Raw genomic sequence first — 14,383 nt, forward strand, 5'->3', positions numbered from 1 at the left:
ACAGACAGACATGTTTGCTAAATCCTGATCAATTGCTTAATTTACTGTATTCACCTATGTTTTGGCCACTATTGTAATGTTATTAAAGCTTCATGTTGGATTTGGTAGAATTTCAAAGACTTTTCATAGTGCACTGTAGCTCTGCTAGTGCTAAATAAAATGGCCTTTGCTCATAGTACTCTGGAATTATGCAAAGCATGATAATACCATGATTCAAAACCTTAAGGGTCTCTTTGAGCCCTTTAACTTGAAATTCATCTGCTTTTTTTGTGACATGAGCTGTGAGATTCTTGCTAGCGCCCCTCCACTTGTGTCCCTTTTGTATTCAGAGAACTGCCACCCCCAGTAAGTCCTTCTTTGTGTGTATGTGGCCTGACATGTAGACTGACAGGGAAGTGTCACTCAGTGTTGTAAGCACAGGAACCTCCGAGGTGAATGTCAGTCGCCCAAAGGCTACATGCCAACCAGAGGCAGGAAGTTGTCAGGGCGGGTGCTTGAAGCGGCAGGAAATGGGTGGAGGTTGGGGGTAGGTAAAGGGTGGCTCACTGGGAGGGGGTGCTGGACCCCTGCTGACTTTGTCGCCATCAGGAAACCCACCACTGTGTCACATGCAGCTCAGGGAAGTGTGTCCTTGGAAGAGAGGCATGTCCCTGCGGAAGTGCTCAGTGTCCATGGCTGATGTTGCGTAACTGTGCGTGCGCACGCACACACACACACACACACACACACACACACACACACACACAAAAAGACCTCTTTCTCACACACATTCACCCACACTCTCACAAACACACACGGCTATGCTTTGAAACAAGGCATCCTGCTGTTTTCTCTTCCTTTGTATTCTTTGTTATCTTTTCTAGATCATCTTTTCTGTGTTTCTTGGCTCCTTTTGTTAGGGAGTGATTGCTCCCTCTTCGTACAAATGTTTTATTGTCCATGCTTAAGGATGATTGTAGAGACAGAATAATGGTCAGTGCATACAGGTTGATGCAGCTGAAAAGCGTGATTACAGTAATTGCTGCTGGTTGTGTAAAAACAAGAAAGGCACAGACCAAACCAGACAGATGAAAGTAAAGCCCCGGTGTTGTCAGATGCTTCCCCTGCCATCAAAGTCGCTGTTGTCCCCATCTCCCGTTTGCTGTCTCCACTCATGAGCGCCCACAGCCTGACAGTTCGGAGCTTGCTGTTCCCAGCCTGCTTTCGTTCTCCACGTTTTCAGTCGTCGAGGAGCACCAGCGACGGCAGCAGCCATTGAGGCCCCACATCAGCGTTCAGCGCACAGTCCACAGAGAAGCGGCGCCCCCGACCCGGTCCTGCTCCCTCTGTGTGTACAGCACCCCTTTGGCTAATGTCAGATGTCACAGTTATCCAGAGTGACTTGCCACTGGAGCCAGGGAGCATGGTAGTCATAGTAACCGCCCTAATGTCTGGGGGTGGGGGCCCAGCTTGGTGAGCCGTGGTGCCGCGGAATCCTCCGCTGGGAATCGTGTGACCTCCCACCAATAATCCAGTGGGGAGAGAGAGAGCGAGTGGGAGAAAAAGAGAGAGAGAGAGAGAGTGTGAGAGAGAAAGGCAGCGTGAAGAGGAATTTCACTGCTTATCAGACTGAGGGGGGCAACACCTCCTTTAACTCACTAGCAGAAAGGGCTCACACATGAGATCACTAGACGCGGCTTGACAAGGTCTCATGTCTCGTCTCCGCAGGGAACCTGGAGTCCTACATGTGACCTAAACTGTCATGTGGATACACAGCTGGAGGTTGCCTTATGCAAAACTGTTAAAGACAATAATGTCGCAATTTCTGATTCTAATGCTCCCAGATAAGTGTTTTAGGACTAATTATATTGCAAACATTTGACTTCATAGTACTCATCAAACAAGACAGTTCTGACCTTCTCCTTCCAAAACCCTAACCCTAGCCTAGCAACAATCCCCAGGGCAGTCAACAAGTTTCCCCCGATCCCCATTTTAGCCCTATTACCCTTTCATCAACCCCTATTCCCTTCTCTTTTTTGGCTCACTTCCTGTAACTGGCGTTGTCCAATAAGTCAGCAATTCTGTTGCCGTGGGTGGAGCTGAGTCTCCGTCTCCGTCTGGCTCAAGTGTCCGGTGCCCAGCCCCGCCCTCTCGCTGCTGGAAGGCAATTAGTTTCTCTTTGCCGCCCACTGGGCAAGCAGTTCAGCTCTTGGCTGACATTGAAAGTTCCTCTGGTGTACCGTGCAGCCCAGAGCAACAAACAATTGCCTGTGTGTCTCATCGCCAGACCAATTCACCATGCAGCACGTTTCAGCATGAGCTGTCCCATTCTTCCGCTTCGACTCTCTACTGTACCTCCCCGTCTCTTACAGTAGATATATCACAATAAAAAACGCTTCGCTAATTTAGGGTATAATAAAGTTTGCAGAGAGCTGACACTTCATAAAATGATTCTCGGCACAAAAATCATTTATTGTCCTCTCTCCCCTCTGCATGGTACATGAGATTTATAATAAAAAAAAAAGCTCTTCAAAGACCACTGGAGTTGTTTTATGGCTTTTTGATTGGAAAGAGTCTGACCATTCAGACGTTTAACTGCTCGGCTCTGTTCTGCTGCATGGCTCTGCCCAGGGAAGCTGGTGAGGTTCATGTCATCTATTATCAAGGCTAAAGCCAGTTGGCACCCGGTGCTCAGTCACTGGGATCACTTTAATGTGCTTCACTGCATTTAGATGGAAGCTTCTGAGCCAGCAGTGTAAATGTCTCCTCGTGAGAGAGAGTATATGTCGGTGACATAATGCAAATCTTTTCAGAAGCCTCACTAATAGAGTGCTTAACTGCATTAACAGTGGTACAGTAGGTGTAACATTCAAGTAGAAAGACTAATCATGTCTCTTATTGTCTGAGGTCTCTAATGACGGACACATTCTAATGAATGTTTTATTTATATATTTTCTGATTCACTAAATTACAAATGAAATGAAAAGTTGCAGAAAATAATTGTTATTGTCTCTTTGAGGACCAGTAGGCTAGTATGTCCTTATTCAGGTTTCACTACTTTTCTAGTTGTTTTGGTTCCAAACAAAAAGAGTGTGGAGTGAAAACAGATAACGATCATTCCAAGTAGCAGAACTAGTAGCACTCCACTCACTGTGCAGTCGTCTCTCTCACTGGTTGTACTAGCCACTAAACCCACAGTTCCCACCACAGTGTCCAACGTACAGTATCATACCAGCCCCCCCACCCCCACCCCCTCAGGGCCCTCGGGCCAGTGGCTGGCCAACCAACTGGCCTGACATGCTCTTTTACTCGCCCCAGGCCAGCGGGTCATTGCTTATGTTGAACCCTGGCCACTGCAGTCAGGATAATGATGCGTCAGTGTGTGATGTGAGACATCCGTTATAGCATAGCACAGTCTATTTTTCGTCTTCTCCTTACTATTACTACTGTTGTTCCACCGTGTGTGTTTGTGCTGGTCCCTCGGTTTCTCATCTCTGTCTCCTCTCCTCTGTGCGGGTGGAAGGCTAGAGCTAACTCTCCTCCCACTCGCTAGGCTGCCTGAGGTGTGGCTCAGCAGAGGCCGTGGGTTGGCAGAGAACGAGAGAGAGGGAGAGCGTGGTGGTGTGGGAACACTGAGCCGGGGCGACGAGACTGACGAGCGCCACAAGAGCCTATATGGTCATGTCGGATGTGGGACGGAGGGAAACCCGCACGCTCGGTGCAGTGGAGCGGAGCGCACTCCTCAGCGTCTGATTTCACACCTACTCCTTCACCCTCACCTCCACTACAGCACCGAAAGAATGACGCACACCCCCGCACATAAATAGTAACACGCATAATGGCCCACCCACACAGCCAGCCTCCTATTCATTGGCCAGCGTTTTGGAGTGGCCTTCAGCCTCCTCCTCCTCCTCACCATCATGCTCTGCATCACAATCAGCTGTGCCATCAGCCCACTCGTTACACTGAAGGATTAGGAGTACACCGTTTGAATGTGCTGCTGATGTCAGTCCTTTGAAGTATGGATATACTGAGATATTTAGACAGAGTAGTGATCATTGACTATTTTGGTTAAGTAGCACAATAGATGAGGTCATTTTAATAATCTTTGTGACAAGGCATTAGGTAACTGCCTTTAATTCCATAGCTAAACACAAACTGAAACACATACTAGTGCCCACCATCATACCATCATAATAAAGGAATAATAATGGAGGTCTGCCATCTAATCACCTGTGTCTTTTTATCCCCCTCCCTCCCTCCTCTGCCCCTACAGACGTGGCCAACGGTTCCACCTCCACTGGCTACAGGCCGCCACCCAGGACCAGGGAGGTGGTCATCAATGGCCAGACGGTCAAGCTCAAGTACTGCTTCACCTGTAAGATCTTCAGACCTCCGAGAGCGTCGCACTGCAGCCTGTGTGACAACTGTGTGGGTGAGTGAAGTACATTTGAATGGGGGAAATGCCATGCCTATGTCATGGCAAGATAAGATTCTGTTTTGTGAATACTGTGATGGAAATTAAGATGAAATATTGTCTTTGCCCATTTTGTTAGTGTGTTGGGAATGTTTTACAATTGCTAAAAAGGGGAGGATATGACCAACACTTGACATCACTCATTCTTCATGAATAATTGCTATTTAGGCCCATGTGCTTGATTGAGACCTGAAACTCTAAACTAACAGTCGTGTACACTAGGTCTTAGTATACTTGTATCCAGTAAATGTAAACACTTCTCCAAAAAAGCCCCTTTGAGTCTGTGTGCTGAGAGAGAGAGAGAGGCCTGAATGACTCAACTCTCTGGCGAAGGAGGAGTAAACATCTGAGTTGCGGTCGAGCTCTTCCTCTGCCTCACAGCGGGCGGAGGCTGCTGGCTGTGTCTCGGGCAGCGCTCCCAGGACGCTCCTCATCATTCTGTCATCCCTTAACTACACCCTCGCCTGCAATCTCGCACCTGGACCCGGGGCCATCTCTCTGTGAGCTGGCCCGCGCCGCTAGAACTCCTCACTGCGCGCTGGTGCTCCGGCAGCAGCGGGAGGAGTTTGAAGGTGACAGGGATGATGTAGTGGCTGGCCTGGGAGCCTCCGCACAACTCCACCCCACCACACCCCACTTGTCCCTGTCGCTATCCGTGCGTGGGCGTGTGTGTGTGTGAGTGTGTGTCTGGATAACGGAGAGCGGCTGGAGAGCAAATGCGAATGCAGGAGTAATTAAGCTGCAAAGCCTCTGGGGCAGACAGGAATAGATTTCTCATTTTTATTTATTTCGCGAGGAATGGCTTTGAACATCTGGAGGCTCGTTTGTCAGCCGCAGACAGACACTTGCTTAGTGGTCCCAAACCAGCCTCACTAATCACTGTGGTCAGATTTGGCTCCTCTCGTAGGAACTTGCACTGAACCTCCGTCTGTGCAGGCCAGAGCTTTGTGCCGAACGCTTGTTCAATTCATGGCCTCGGAGGCTCGGGGACAACAGATGGATTACACTCCCTTTTTGCCAGATGCAGTGTGGTGTTGCCACTTCCTGCTGGTCTTTGCGTGATGAGATAAAGTGAAACACATGATGTCCTTTTAGTGGTATAATAAACGGATTTCATTTGTGTGTGCTCCTTATCATCAGTAACCTTATGGAGTAAAGCTCATAGTTTCCATTTGTTTACACGGTGAGGAATACTTTATGGCTCAATGTAGGTGTGAGTGCGCAAGGACTTTTGTGCTTAGGGAATACAGTAACGGTATGGAAACATTCTATCAGTGAGCTATAGAGCTCCACAGTCCCACCCACAGCCTTGTCCGGAAGTAAAAATCCAATACAATTTCTCCATTGACAACTGGAGAATAAGCCATAAAATCGTAACCGTCCATGGTAGACTTAAAACCAGCTACGATGTGACTAAGCGATTATACCTGCTCATATAGATGTCAAAAGTTAACGGGGCATCAACCTTGTTTTGAGAAAACAATGTTTTATTCACGATTTAACGAGAGAGTACTACACTACCCAACACCCTACCGTGTAAAACTGGTGAAAGCAGAGCCTTTGATTGGTAGAGATCGCCGTTGCCATGGCAATCCCAAACAAACTGTACTCAACTTTTCCCGCGCCTATCGTCCAGCTTCGTCTCGCTGGAACTTCAAAACATAAAATGGCTGCAGGGCTGTCAGGACCGATGTGTGGTCTTCCGAAAAAGAACGGGTTTCTCATCTTGAAGGTTGAATTTACTCAATGGAAACGGTAGGAAGTAATCATCCTCTTTTCTTAGATTAATATAGAACCATGTTAAACTATCGTTAGGCTGCAAATGTTGGAAATGTGTGTACGTTTGCAAAGCATCACAGGATTTGAGTTTTCTAATTCGGAATTTAAGATATGTACACAGTCTTGTACCTTTCGCTTTTTTTACATTTTCTGTTCATTTTTTCACTCGAAATTAGAAGTTATGTGCTTATGAGTCACATCGTAGCTGGTTAGCCTAAGGCATGGTCTAAAACTCTTTATATACGGATTTTTCCAGAAGTCAATGGGAGAAATGAATGAGAAATTTACTTCCGGACAAGCACCTCTCTCGGAGGAGGGGCGGGACTGTGGAGCTCTATTTTCAAGTGCTCGACTACAACTTTTTTCTCGTTGTTTGAACACTTGGGCACATTTGATAAAATAAAAACCCTGTTTCACCTCAATTTGCTCAGTGCTTCACAGTAACATTACCAGCCAACATGTTTCCTGCCAGGGTCTGTGTCTAGCACCCTTTTAGAAACACTTAACTGACAGTATAAATTATGGAAGAGGACAAAGCCTCAGCGTGTACGTTCACTTGGTTCTCAGTGCTGTACAGTAATGGGAATGACATGTATGTCAGGGTGCTGTCTCGTCAGAGCATAGTCGTGGATAGATGACTCCTCTGCTACCTGGGAATTAAAAGCAATAACGCTACCCTTCTGAGTGATAACACAGCCATATTCTGCACTGCAGTGGACATGGTGCGCACTTTCAAGCCTGATGCTGAAAGCCTGCGTAACCTCTTGACTTCACCCCTGAAGACTGATTACTCCCAGAGCTCCATTGTTGTGCTAAGTTAGTACACCAGCGCTCTGTTCGCAAACCTTCCAGTCTGGGAACAGCGGAGAACGCGTAAAAAATAAATAAAGCTCAGCTGTTAAGAGCATACAGTGGCTCGTCAGTCGACCGGATTGACTTGATTTTTCCCCCCCTGCTATTTTTCAGCGACTCGTTGAACCGGCGCCCACGTGTTCCCCATTGAACTTTAGCAGGGTGCCTCTTGAGCGCAGTTCCCACTGGCTCCTCAGGGGAGAGATGGCGGCGTCCTCCTCCCCTCGCATCAGGAGGTGGCCCTCTCACCCTCCACTCTAATGGCTGCTCCTCTGAACGCACACTGAAAAGGAGGCTAATGAGGCCAGCACTCAGACAGGGGAATTTCCATTTCCTGTAATTTAGCCCGGTTTCACATTGTGGCTGTTTTGGTGTCCGCCGGAATTGAGGTTCAGTGCTCGTACAGCTCACACGTGGCACGTCTGTGGCTGCTGCGGTCGATGAAGGGATACAGTATCTAGTGTATGGCTCTCTTCTGCCAAATGAACATGTCAACACCTTAGACTCCATTTACTGTTAGGACGGAGCATTAGTCCTCATTAAGTATTGACTCACTCTTAGCTGAGATGTATGTATGAGTGTTTAGATCCTTTACAAAATGAGATCAAATAAGAGTGTGTGAGTATGTGTGAGAGAGCATGCTTTGTTCTTCAAGTGTAATTTTCAACCTCAGCACAGCAGTTGTTCATCTTCTCATCTTCTCCTTCTCTTTTCTCTCCCTCTCTTTGTCTGTGTAGAGCGCTTCGACCACCACTGTCCATGGGTGGGGAACTGCGTGGGGAGGAGGAACTACCGTTTCTTCTACATGTTCATCCTCTCGCTCTCCTTCCTCACCATCTTCATTTTCTCCTTCGTCCTCACCCATGTCATCCTCCGTAAGTAAATACGCACACCATCTGAGACCCACTGCATCCAAAGCACATACGCAAGCACACACACACACACACCCACACACACCCACGTTATCCCTTGCGAGTAGCCCACCCACACTCACTTCATATTCACACTTGGGTGGCCTTCTGTTGTGTGTGAAGACAGACACACACTCACACACACACACACACACACACAAACAAATGCACAGTGCTTACAGGCACTAAGAACATAAGCAGGCTGCAGACTCTCATCTGCTGTGTCTCAGGAGAGTGATGAAGGGAGGCAGAGAGCTTGAGTGAGGGAAGAGGAGAAAAGAAGGCAGACGGATGAAGGAGAGGAAGAGGGCTGACAAGACGGCAGTGGGAGAGCACGGGCCCGCGAGTCCCCTCACACTACGCGCGGGCCAGGAGGTGGAGACACCATAAAGATGGAGATCCATCACTGTCAGCGCTGGCCTGCGCCAGGCACAGCCAGGGCCCAGGGTTTCTGCTACAGATGCATTTACATGACCCGCACTAATTAGAATGGACAGAGCTATACACAATGCGTCCGTGGAAGCATGCCTGTGTCATCATAGATAAGATCAGACGGGAAGATCAATGGAACAGCACCAAGGACCAGCCTTCCCCTACACACACACACACACACACACACACACACACACACACACACACACACGCACATGCTTACACACGGGCCCAGTCTCAATCCCTCAGGTTTGCGGTGGTAATTAAGGTGTTTTGCTTCATTAGTTTCCGTAGGACTGCTGATTCAGCTTGTTTGGGGAGGACTGCAGAAGATAATAAGCATATCTCACACCCGACCCCGCACACAGCACACTAATCCCCACATGCGTGGAGCACGCATCCTCAGAGAGAGGGAGAGCGAGAGCGCAAGTGTGTTTATTTGCAAGGGGATGGCCAAACGAGCCCTCGTCAGGAGATTGTTTGCCTGTTTTGTGACTTTCATTACCCCGTGCTGCCCCCTCTGGTCGTAACATACTCATGAAACGCGCCAAGATTTATAGCGCTGCCACCAAACCCCTGACTCCAGAGGCCTCGTCCTGAGTCTATCTCCAGCGGCCCTTTAACAGCATGCTCCTGCTTGAGCCATTTAGCTAATCTCCTCCTTTCTTGTGATAACAGCAGCTCGTGAACTCTATAATATTCTGGGAAGGGAGGGAGTCGTGAAGCCATTTTAATGGTGCTTTCAGCACGCCGTGCCACTCAGGCTGCCTGCTGCTGCGTAAACCTCCAACACGAGCACAAATCACCCAGAGGATGTTCCACTTGGTCCTGGGACACCGACACACACACACACACACACGTGTGTCAGCAGGTCTGTGAGTGCCGAACTTGCTGTCAGCAGATTGCGTGAGCGGGATGGTTTGCTGCCCTGTCCCAGACTCCCAGCTCTGTCCCGTCTGGCTGGCCATCAGCAGGTGTCTGCTGGAGCAGCTACTGGAGGCAGAGTGTACTGGGAGTTTCAGAGACACGCACGCACACACACACACAGGGTTTCCATGGGCATGGGAGTCGTAGTAAAACCATGGGATTAAAAACACATTTTCCAGGCCCTGAAAAGCCAATTCAATGAGACAGGAAATTTAATTTTGTCATTTGTAGGTCTAATGAAATGAATGATGTTTTTGTACTTTTCTATGGGTATGCTTTTGTTTTGCTCTGCTCATGTCTGCTGTGTTTCCACATCAATTGGACACACCATAATTAACCTATTGGACAATGTGTCGCTTAATTTATATTCAGTAATTAGCCTTAACCTATTGAGTAATGGATTAAATTGTGTGTACTTTTAGGTTGTGAAGTCATAGAAATTGTATAACATTTGAATGCAAATGCAATGGTGAGAACCCTGCACAGAGCTGGGGGAGAGTGGGGTCATCTGTGCTTGTGGTTTTCATGCTGTCTCTGCTCTTGTGTTGTGTTTTTCATCACTGTTCCTGCAGGGTCTCATAGCATTGGGTTCCTCAGCGCACTCAAGGACAGCCCAGCAAGATATCCTTTTATAGAATAGGACACCCTACTGTAATGATGCACATGAGTTTGTGTTGTGAGTGTAGTGTCTGTACATGTATGTGAAAGGCTAACATCTGTTTTGAATCAGCCTCTCTCATCTTGGTATCAGTCACAGGTAAATGTCAGGGTCCATATGTGCCCTTTCGAAATGACAGAGTAGAAGCACCACCACACACACACACACACACACACACACACACACACACACACACACACACACACACATATATACACACACACACACACACACACACACACACACACACACACACACACACACACACACATACACACACACAGGGCGTAGCAGACAGACGGAGTTGGCGTGCCGGGAATGCCCCGTCCCTCCGCTGGTCCTCTGTCTGCTCCGTGTGCACGTGCTCAGTGCAGGGATGCATGACTGGCGTCCCTGATGACGTCGGGTCCCTGTTGGCCCGTGCGGCACGCACACTTCCTGTTGCTGTCTCTCTGGTGTTCTGCTTCCCTTCCTCCTCTCTCTGATCTCCTGCCCTGGCTCTCTCTTCCCCTCATCACTCCATGGCTCCCTTCCTCGGTTCTCTCTTCCTCTCACTTCATCTGTGTTCCCTCTCTCTCTCTTTTCCATCTTCCCGGTTGTGTCAGTGTGCCGTGCGTGCGCTGCTCGAGCTGAAGGCAAGATTTGTCATTTTTATCAGCGCGTGCCAGAGCTGTTGCAGCCGTCCAACATTCTCCCAGTCGTGAGTCACAAAGAAGGAAGGAACGGTGCTGCCATTTCTTCTGAAATGAGGAGGTCGAGGCTCCTTGCCTTTTTCCTGCGTCCAGTAAAGTGACCCTAATGAACGTTTGAAAGCCTCGCTCAAGGAGCAGACCAGTAACCGAGCATATGAGCCAACACCATCACGTCGTGACCTAGGAATTATATGGAGGGCTGTAAAGTTAGATAAGTGGGGATCGCATCCAGTGCACTTATCAGGTGCACGGGACTCTTATCTCTCCTGTGATATAATGTGTTTGTACTACTATACTCACACCAACAAATAAAGATTCTATGAATTTAAAATGTGGAGATGGCAGCATTAACTGGTTGACTCTCACTAGATGGTTGAGTTTTGGCATTTAAGACAACATGAGTAGGGGGTAGACTAGGGTATTTTGTGGAAGGGTCCAAGATCCTTTTGCCTACCTATGCTAATAACGCCCTATCACATGCTAACATATCATACACTGATTATGTCCCCTCCAATAGTGCCTGACCTAATGTTATCTATAATCTTAGGCAAGTCCTTGAGGTGAGGGAAAAATAGAGAGAGAATGATGACTCATCAGAAGTGATATGGAAATCAGGCTGCGGAGATGGACGCAGTATAATGTCTTATTGTGTGTGTGTGCCCGTGTGGGTGGGTGTCTAAGTGCGTGCGTGCGTGTGTGCATGCATATGTGTGTTTGTGTCTTTGTAATGCTGGCTCTTCACACGTCACGTAGTAAATGCCACGCATGCAGACGTGCAGCCACGCAGGCAGACAGCGGTCTGGTCATCGGTGCTCTGTTTGCTTGGCTTTCATAGCCGCCTTTATCAAGGCCATAAACACGGTGCGCTTGAGGCTCCAGTGTTGCACTTTAATGCCCATTAATGACCACAGCAAGACTGAACAGCAAATGTGGAGTAGTTGCCACCAGACGCACTGACTTTATTCATTGCACAGTGCTGCCAGGCTGCTGGGCTTGTTTCTGAAAGTCAATTCTTCTGTGTGCTTGGCTCGTGTAGAGGTGTTTTTTTTTGTGCTTCTTTTTAATCACGGTATGCTTGTGGGCGTGTGATTTATGTATGCTAACACGGTGGCATTTGTGTGTTTGCCCATTATTGTGTGAAACGGAGAGTGTGTGTGTGTGTGTGTGTATGTGTATGTGTGTGCTTGTGTGCGCTTTGCTTTGACCCACAGGCAGTGGATTAGCAAACACTGTGCTGTTGCGCAACCACTCTAGCTGCCATCCTTCCCTTTGGTGGAGATCAGGCCTGCTACTGCTGAAAGAGCAGGACCCCTCCTCCGCCCACCCAAGAGTCCCAACTACTAGACTAGGTTTTGTGCATGAATTGTAAGAATTGGTTCATCTCAAAGATCAATTACAATATGTGTATTAGGAGTAATGTTGTATGAATGTGTGTGAATGTGCATCAAGTGACTTTCTGTATTACTGTTGTTATTGTTGTTGTGTGTCTCGTCCAAATTTCACTGAATGTTGGTGTGTATGTGTGTGTGAGAGAGAAAGAGATAGAGAGCGTTGTGTGACTGACATGTTAAAGTTAAGAGGTGCTTCCTTGACTGGCTGCTCACTGTGCTGGAGGTGGTGGTGTGCTTCTTCTCCGTCTGGTCTATTGTGGGGCTCTCTGGATTCCACACCTACTTAATTGGCTCCAATCAGACCACCAACGAAGATGTAAGGATATCATCCCACCCCCTTTGACACATAACACAGATGTATGCACACATGATTGATATTCCCCAGGATGGCGAAGACTAACCGTCTCTTCTCTTTGCTCTTAATCTGTTTTATGTGGCTTCGGCTCCACCAGATAAAAGGCTCCTGGTCGTCTAAACGAGGGAAGGACAACTATAACCCCTACAGCCACGGCAACATCTTCACCAACTGCTGCGCTGCCTTGTGTGGGCCCCTGCCTCCCAGGTAACTGTCTGTCTGTCTGTGTCTCTCTCTCACTCCTGTGAAACCCCATGTGTTTCTGTGTGTGAGAATGAGTGCATGGTCATGTGAAAGCGCATGCTACGTGCTCTCCGCCACGACCACAGGCCCAGCCGAGCAGAGCAGAGCAGAGCAGAGCAGGAGATAAGTGAACTGTGTGCGCGCGTGCTCCCTGTGTCCTGGAGACTTGCCCTATCACTTTGACTCCTTATCAGTCTTTTACCAGCGTAGACAGGGAAAGAGCAGGGAGGAAAGAGAAGAGCTCGTAAAAGTGAGTGACGTGACCTTTCACTTAGTTTAGCGTACACGCACATTTACATACACACGTTCTGTCACTTTTCACTTTTTCTTCTCTTATTCATTCATTCATTCATTCATTCATTCATTCACTCACTCACTCTTCACTCACTCACTGACAAGACAAACCTATACATGCACACACATTGTGGTAGGTCATGTTCAGTCCACTCGCAGGTCTATAAAGCAGAAAGGTGACAGCATAAGGACTTAACGGAGGACTGGGATGCCCCTTTCTCTCCCTCTCTCTGTTCCTCCTTTCTTCCCTTCTTTTCCTTCCCAGTGGAGCATTACTCACCGCTAATGAGAAGACTGGGAAAGTCTTCCATCGGCAGGTGGTGACCATCTGCCTGCCTTGCCGCATGCTGTAGTCTGCGTGTGTGTGTGTGTGTGTGTGTGTGTGTGTGTGTGTGTATGTTTATTTGTGCGTCAGCAGATGATGGCCACAGGCATGCTACAGCTGGGCCCGGCTTGTCTATGGAGTCTCCAAAGGGTGGAATGCTTGAATTGAGTTGCAGTATCCCAGATATCATTTCCATAGTTTAGCTGTAGATAAGCCCTTGGTTCTTTGTTGATGTACACCTACACTGACCCATGAAATATGAGTCACTCTTAAGAATTCAAAGAAATGCATTCAGCCAGGAGACTTGGTTACCCTTGACAAATACACACCCACTGAATGTACTCATGTGGTTCAGACAAGTAAACTATTCCAGGAACAATCTTTTCACAGACCCTGTCATTTCTCTGGTTACCGGTCAGTTACGGCACCTCCACCTGCGCAGAGCATTCCAGTGAAAGGCCGCTCACGCAGTGCAAACACGGCAGGCTACTGATTTACACGTTTGACAAACAGCGCACGAAGTGGCTCCCACTCATTCCGCGCCGGTGACACCATCCGCCGGCCTGTAGAGATTAGGGGAGGGGGCATGCACTGGCCTGTTCAGCTCCCTGAGCCCGATCTGCTCACGCTGGCCCACTAGCACTACACAAAACCCGCTGGCCTCAGAATGTTCTGGATGCCCACGGAGTTCTGTTCATTAATGAACAACTTCAATGAACAACTTCATTAATGAGCTAATGATTACAAAGCAGTACAAAAAAGTAATGGCTAGTGGGTGCATGATTAATGGTGGATGAAGTTGGCCGAAGCCCCTTCGAGCTGGTCTGAGCTGAGGGTATTTTCACTTCATAACTCATCCCACCAAGCCAGATGCTACTCTAGTTCAGTGTGGAGACTGGAGACTGTTTAACACCTGCAGTGAGTTTCTCTGGGGCTGCGAGAGGCTGACTGGCTTAAACGCCGACTGCAGGGAGATTCAGTTTAGTGGAGCCCCTCAGCACTCTTCTGGACTGACAACGTGTTGAAAGGCCAAGCTCTCAGCACCCTGACTATTTGTTTTCCTTTCTT

The 14,383-nt window shown here is 48.2% G+C and overlaps 1 protein-coding gene across 2 annotated transcripts in view; it reads left to right on the forward strand.

The window, feature by feature from the left end:
* LOC134067633 (palmitoyltransferase ZDHHC14-like) overlaps positions 1-14,383 on the forward strand; it is a 49,995-nt gene that overhangs the window by 28,471 nt on the left and 7,141 nt on the right. For both annotated transcript variants that reach the window (XM_062523009.1, XM_062523010.1), the window contains exons 4-8: positions 4,256-4,414; positions 7,825-7,962; positions 9,930-9,978; positions 12,312-12,414; positions 12,551-12,660. In XM_062523009.1, the coding sequence (XP_062378993.1) occupies positions 4,256-4,414; positions 7,825-7,962; positions 9,930-9,978; positions 12,312-12,414; positions 12,551-12,660 (559 nt within the window). The remainder of the gene's footprint in view (positions 1-4,255; positions 4,415-7,824; positions 7,963-9,929; positions 9,979-12,311; positions 12,415-12,550; positions 12,661-14,383) is intronic.

This window comes from Sardina pilchardus, chromosome 20 (genome assembly GCF_963854185.1).
Source record: "Sardina pilchardus chromosome 20, fSarPil1.1, whole genome shotgun sequence".
NCBI lineage: Eukaryota > Metazoa > Chordata > Actinopteri > Clupeiformes > Clupeidae > Sardina > Sardina pilchardus.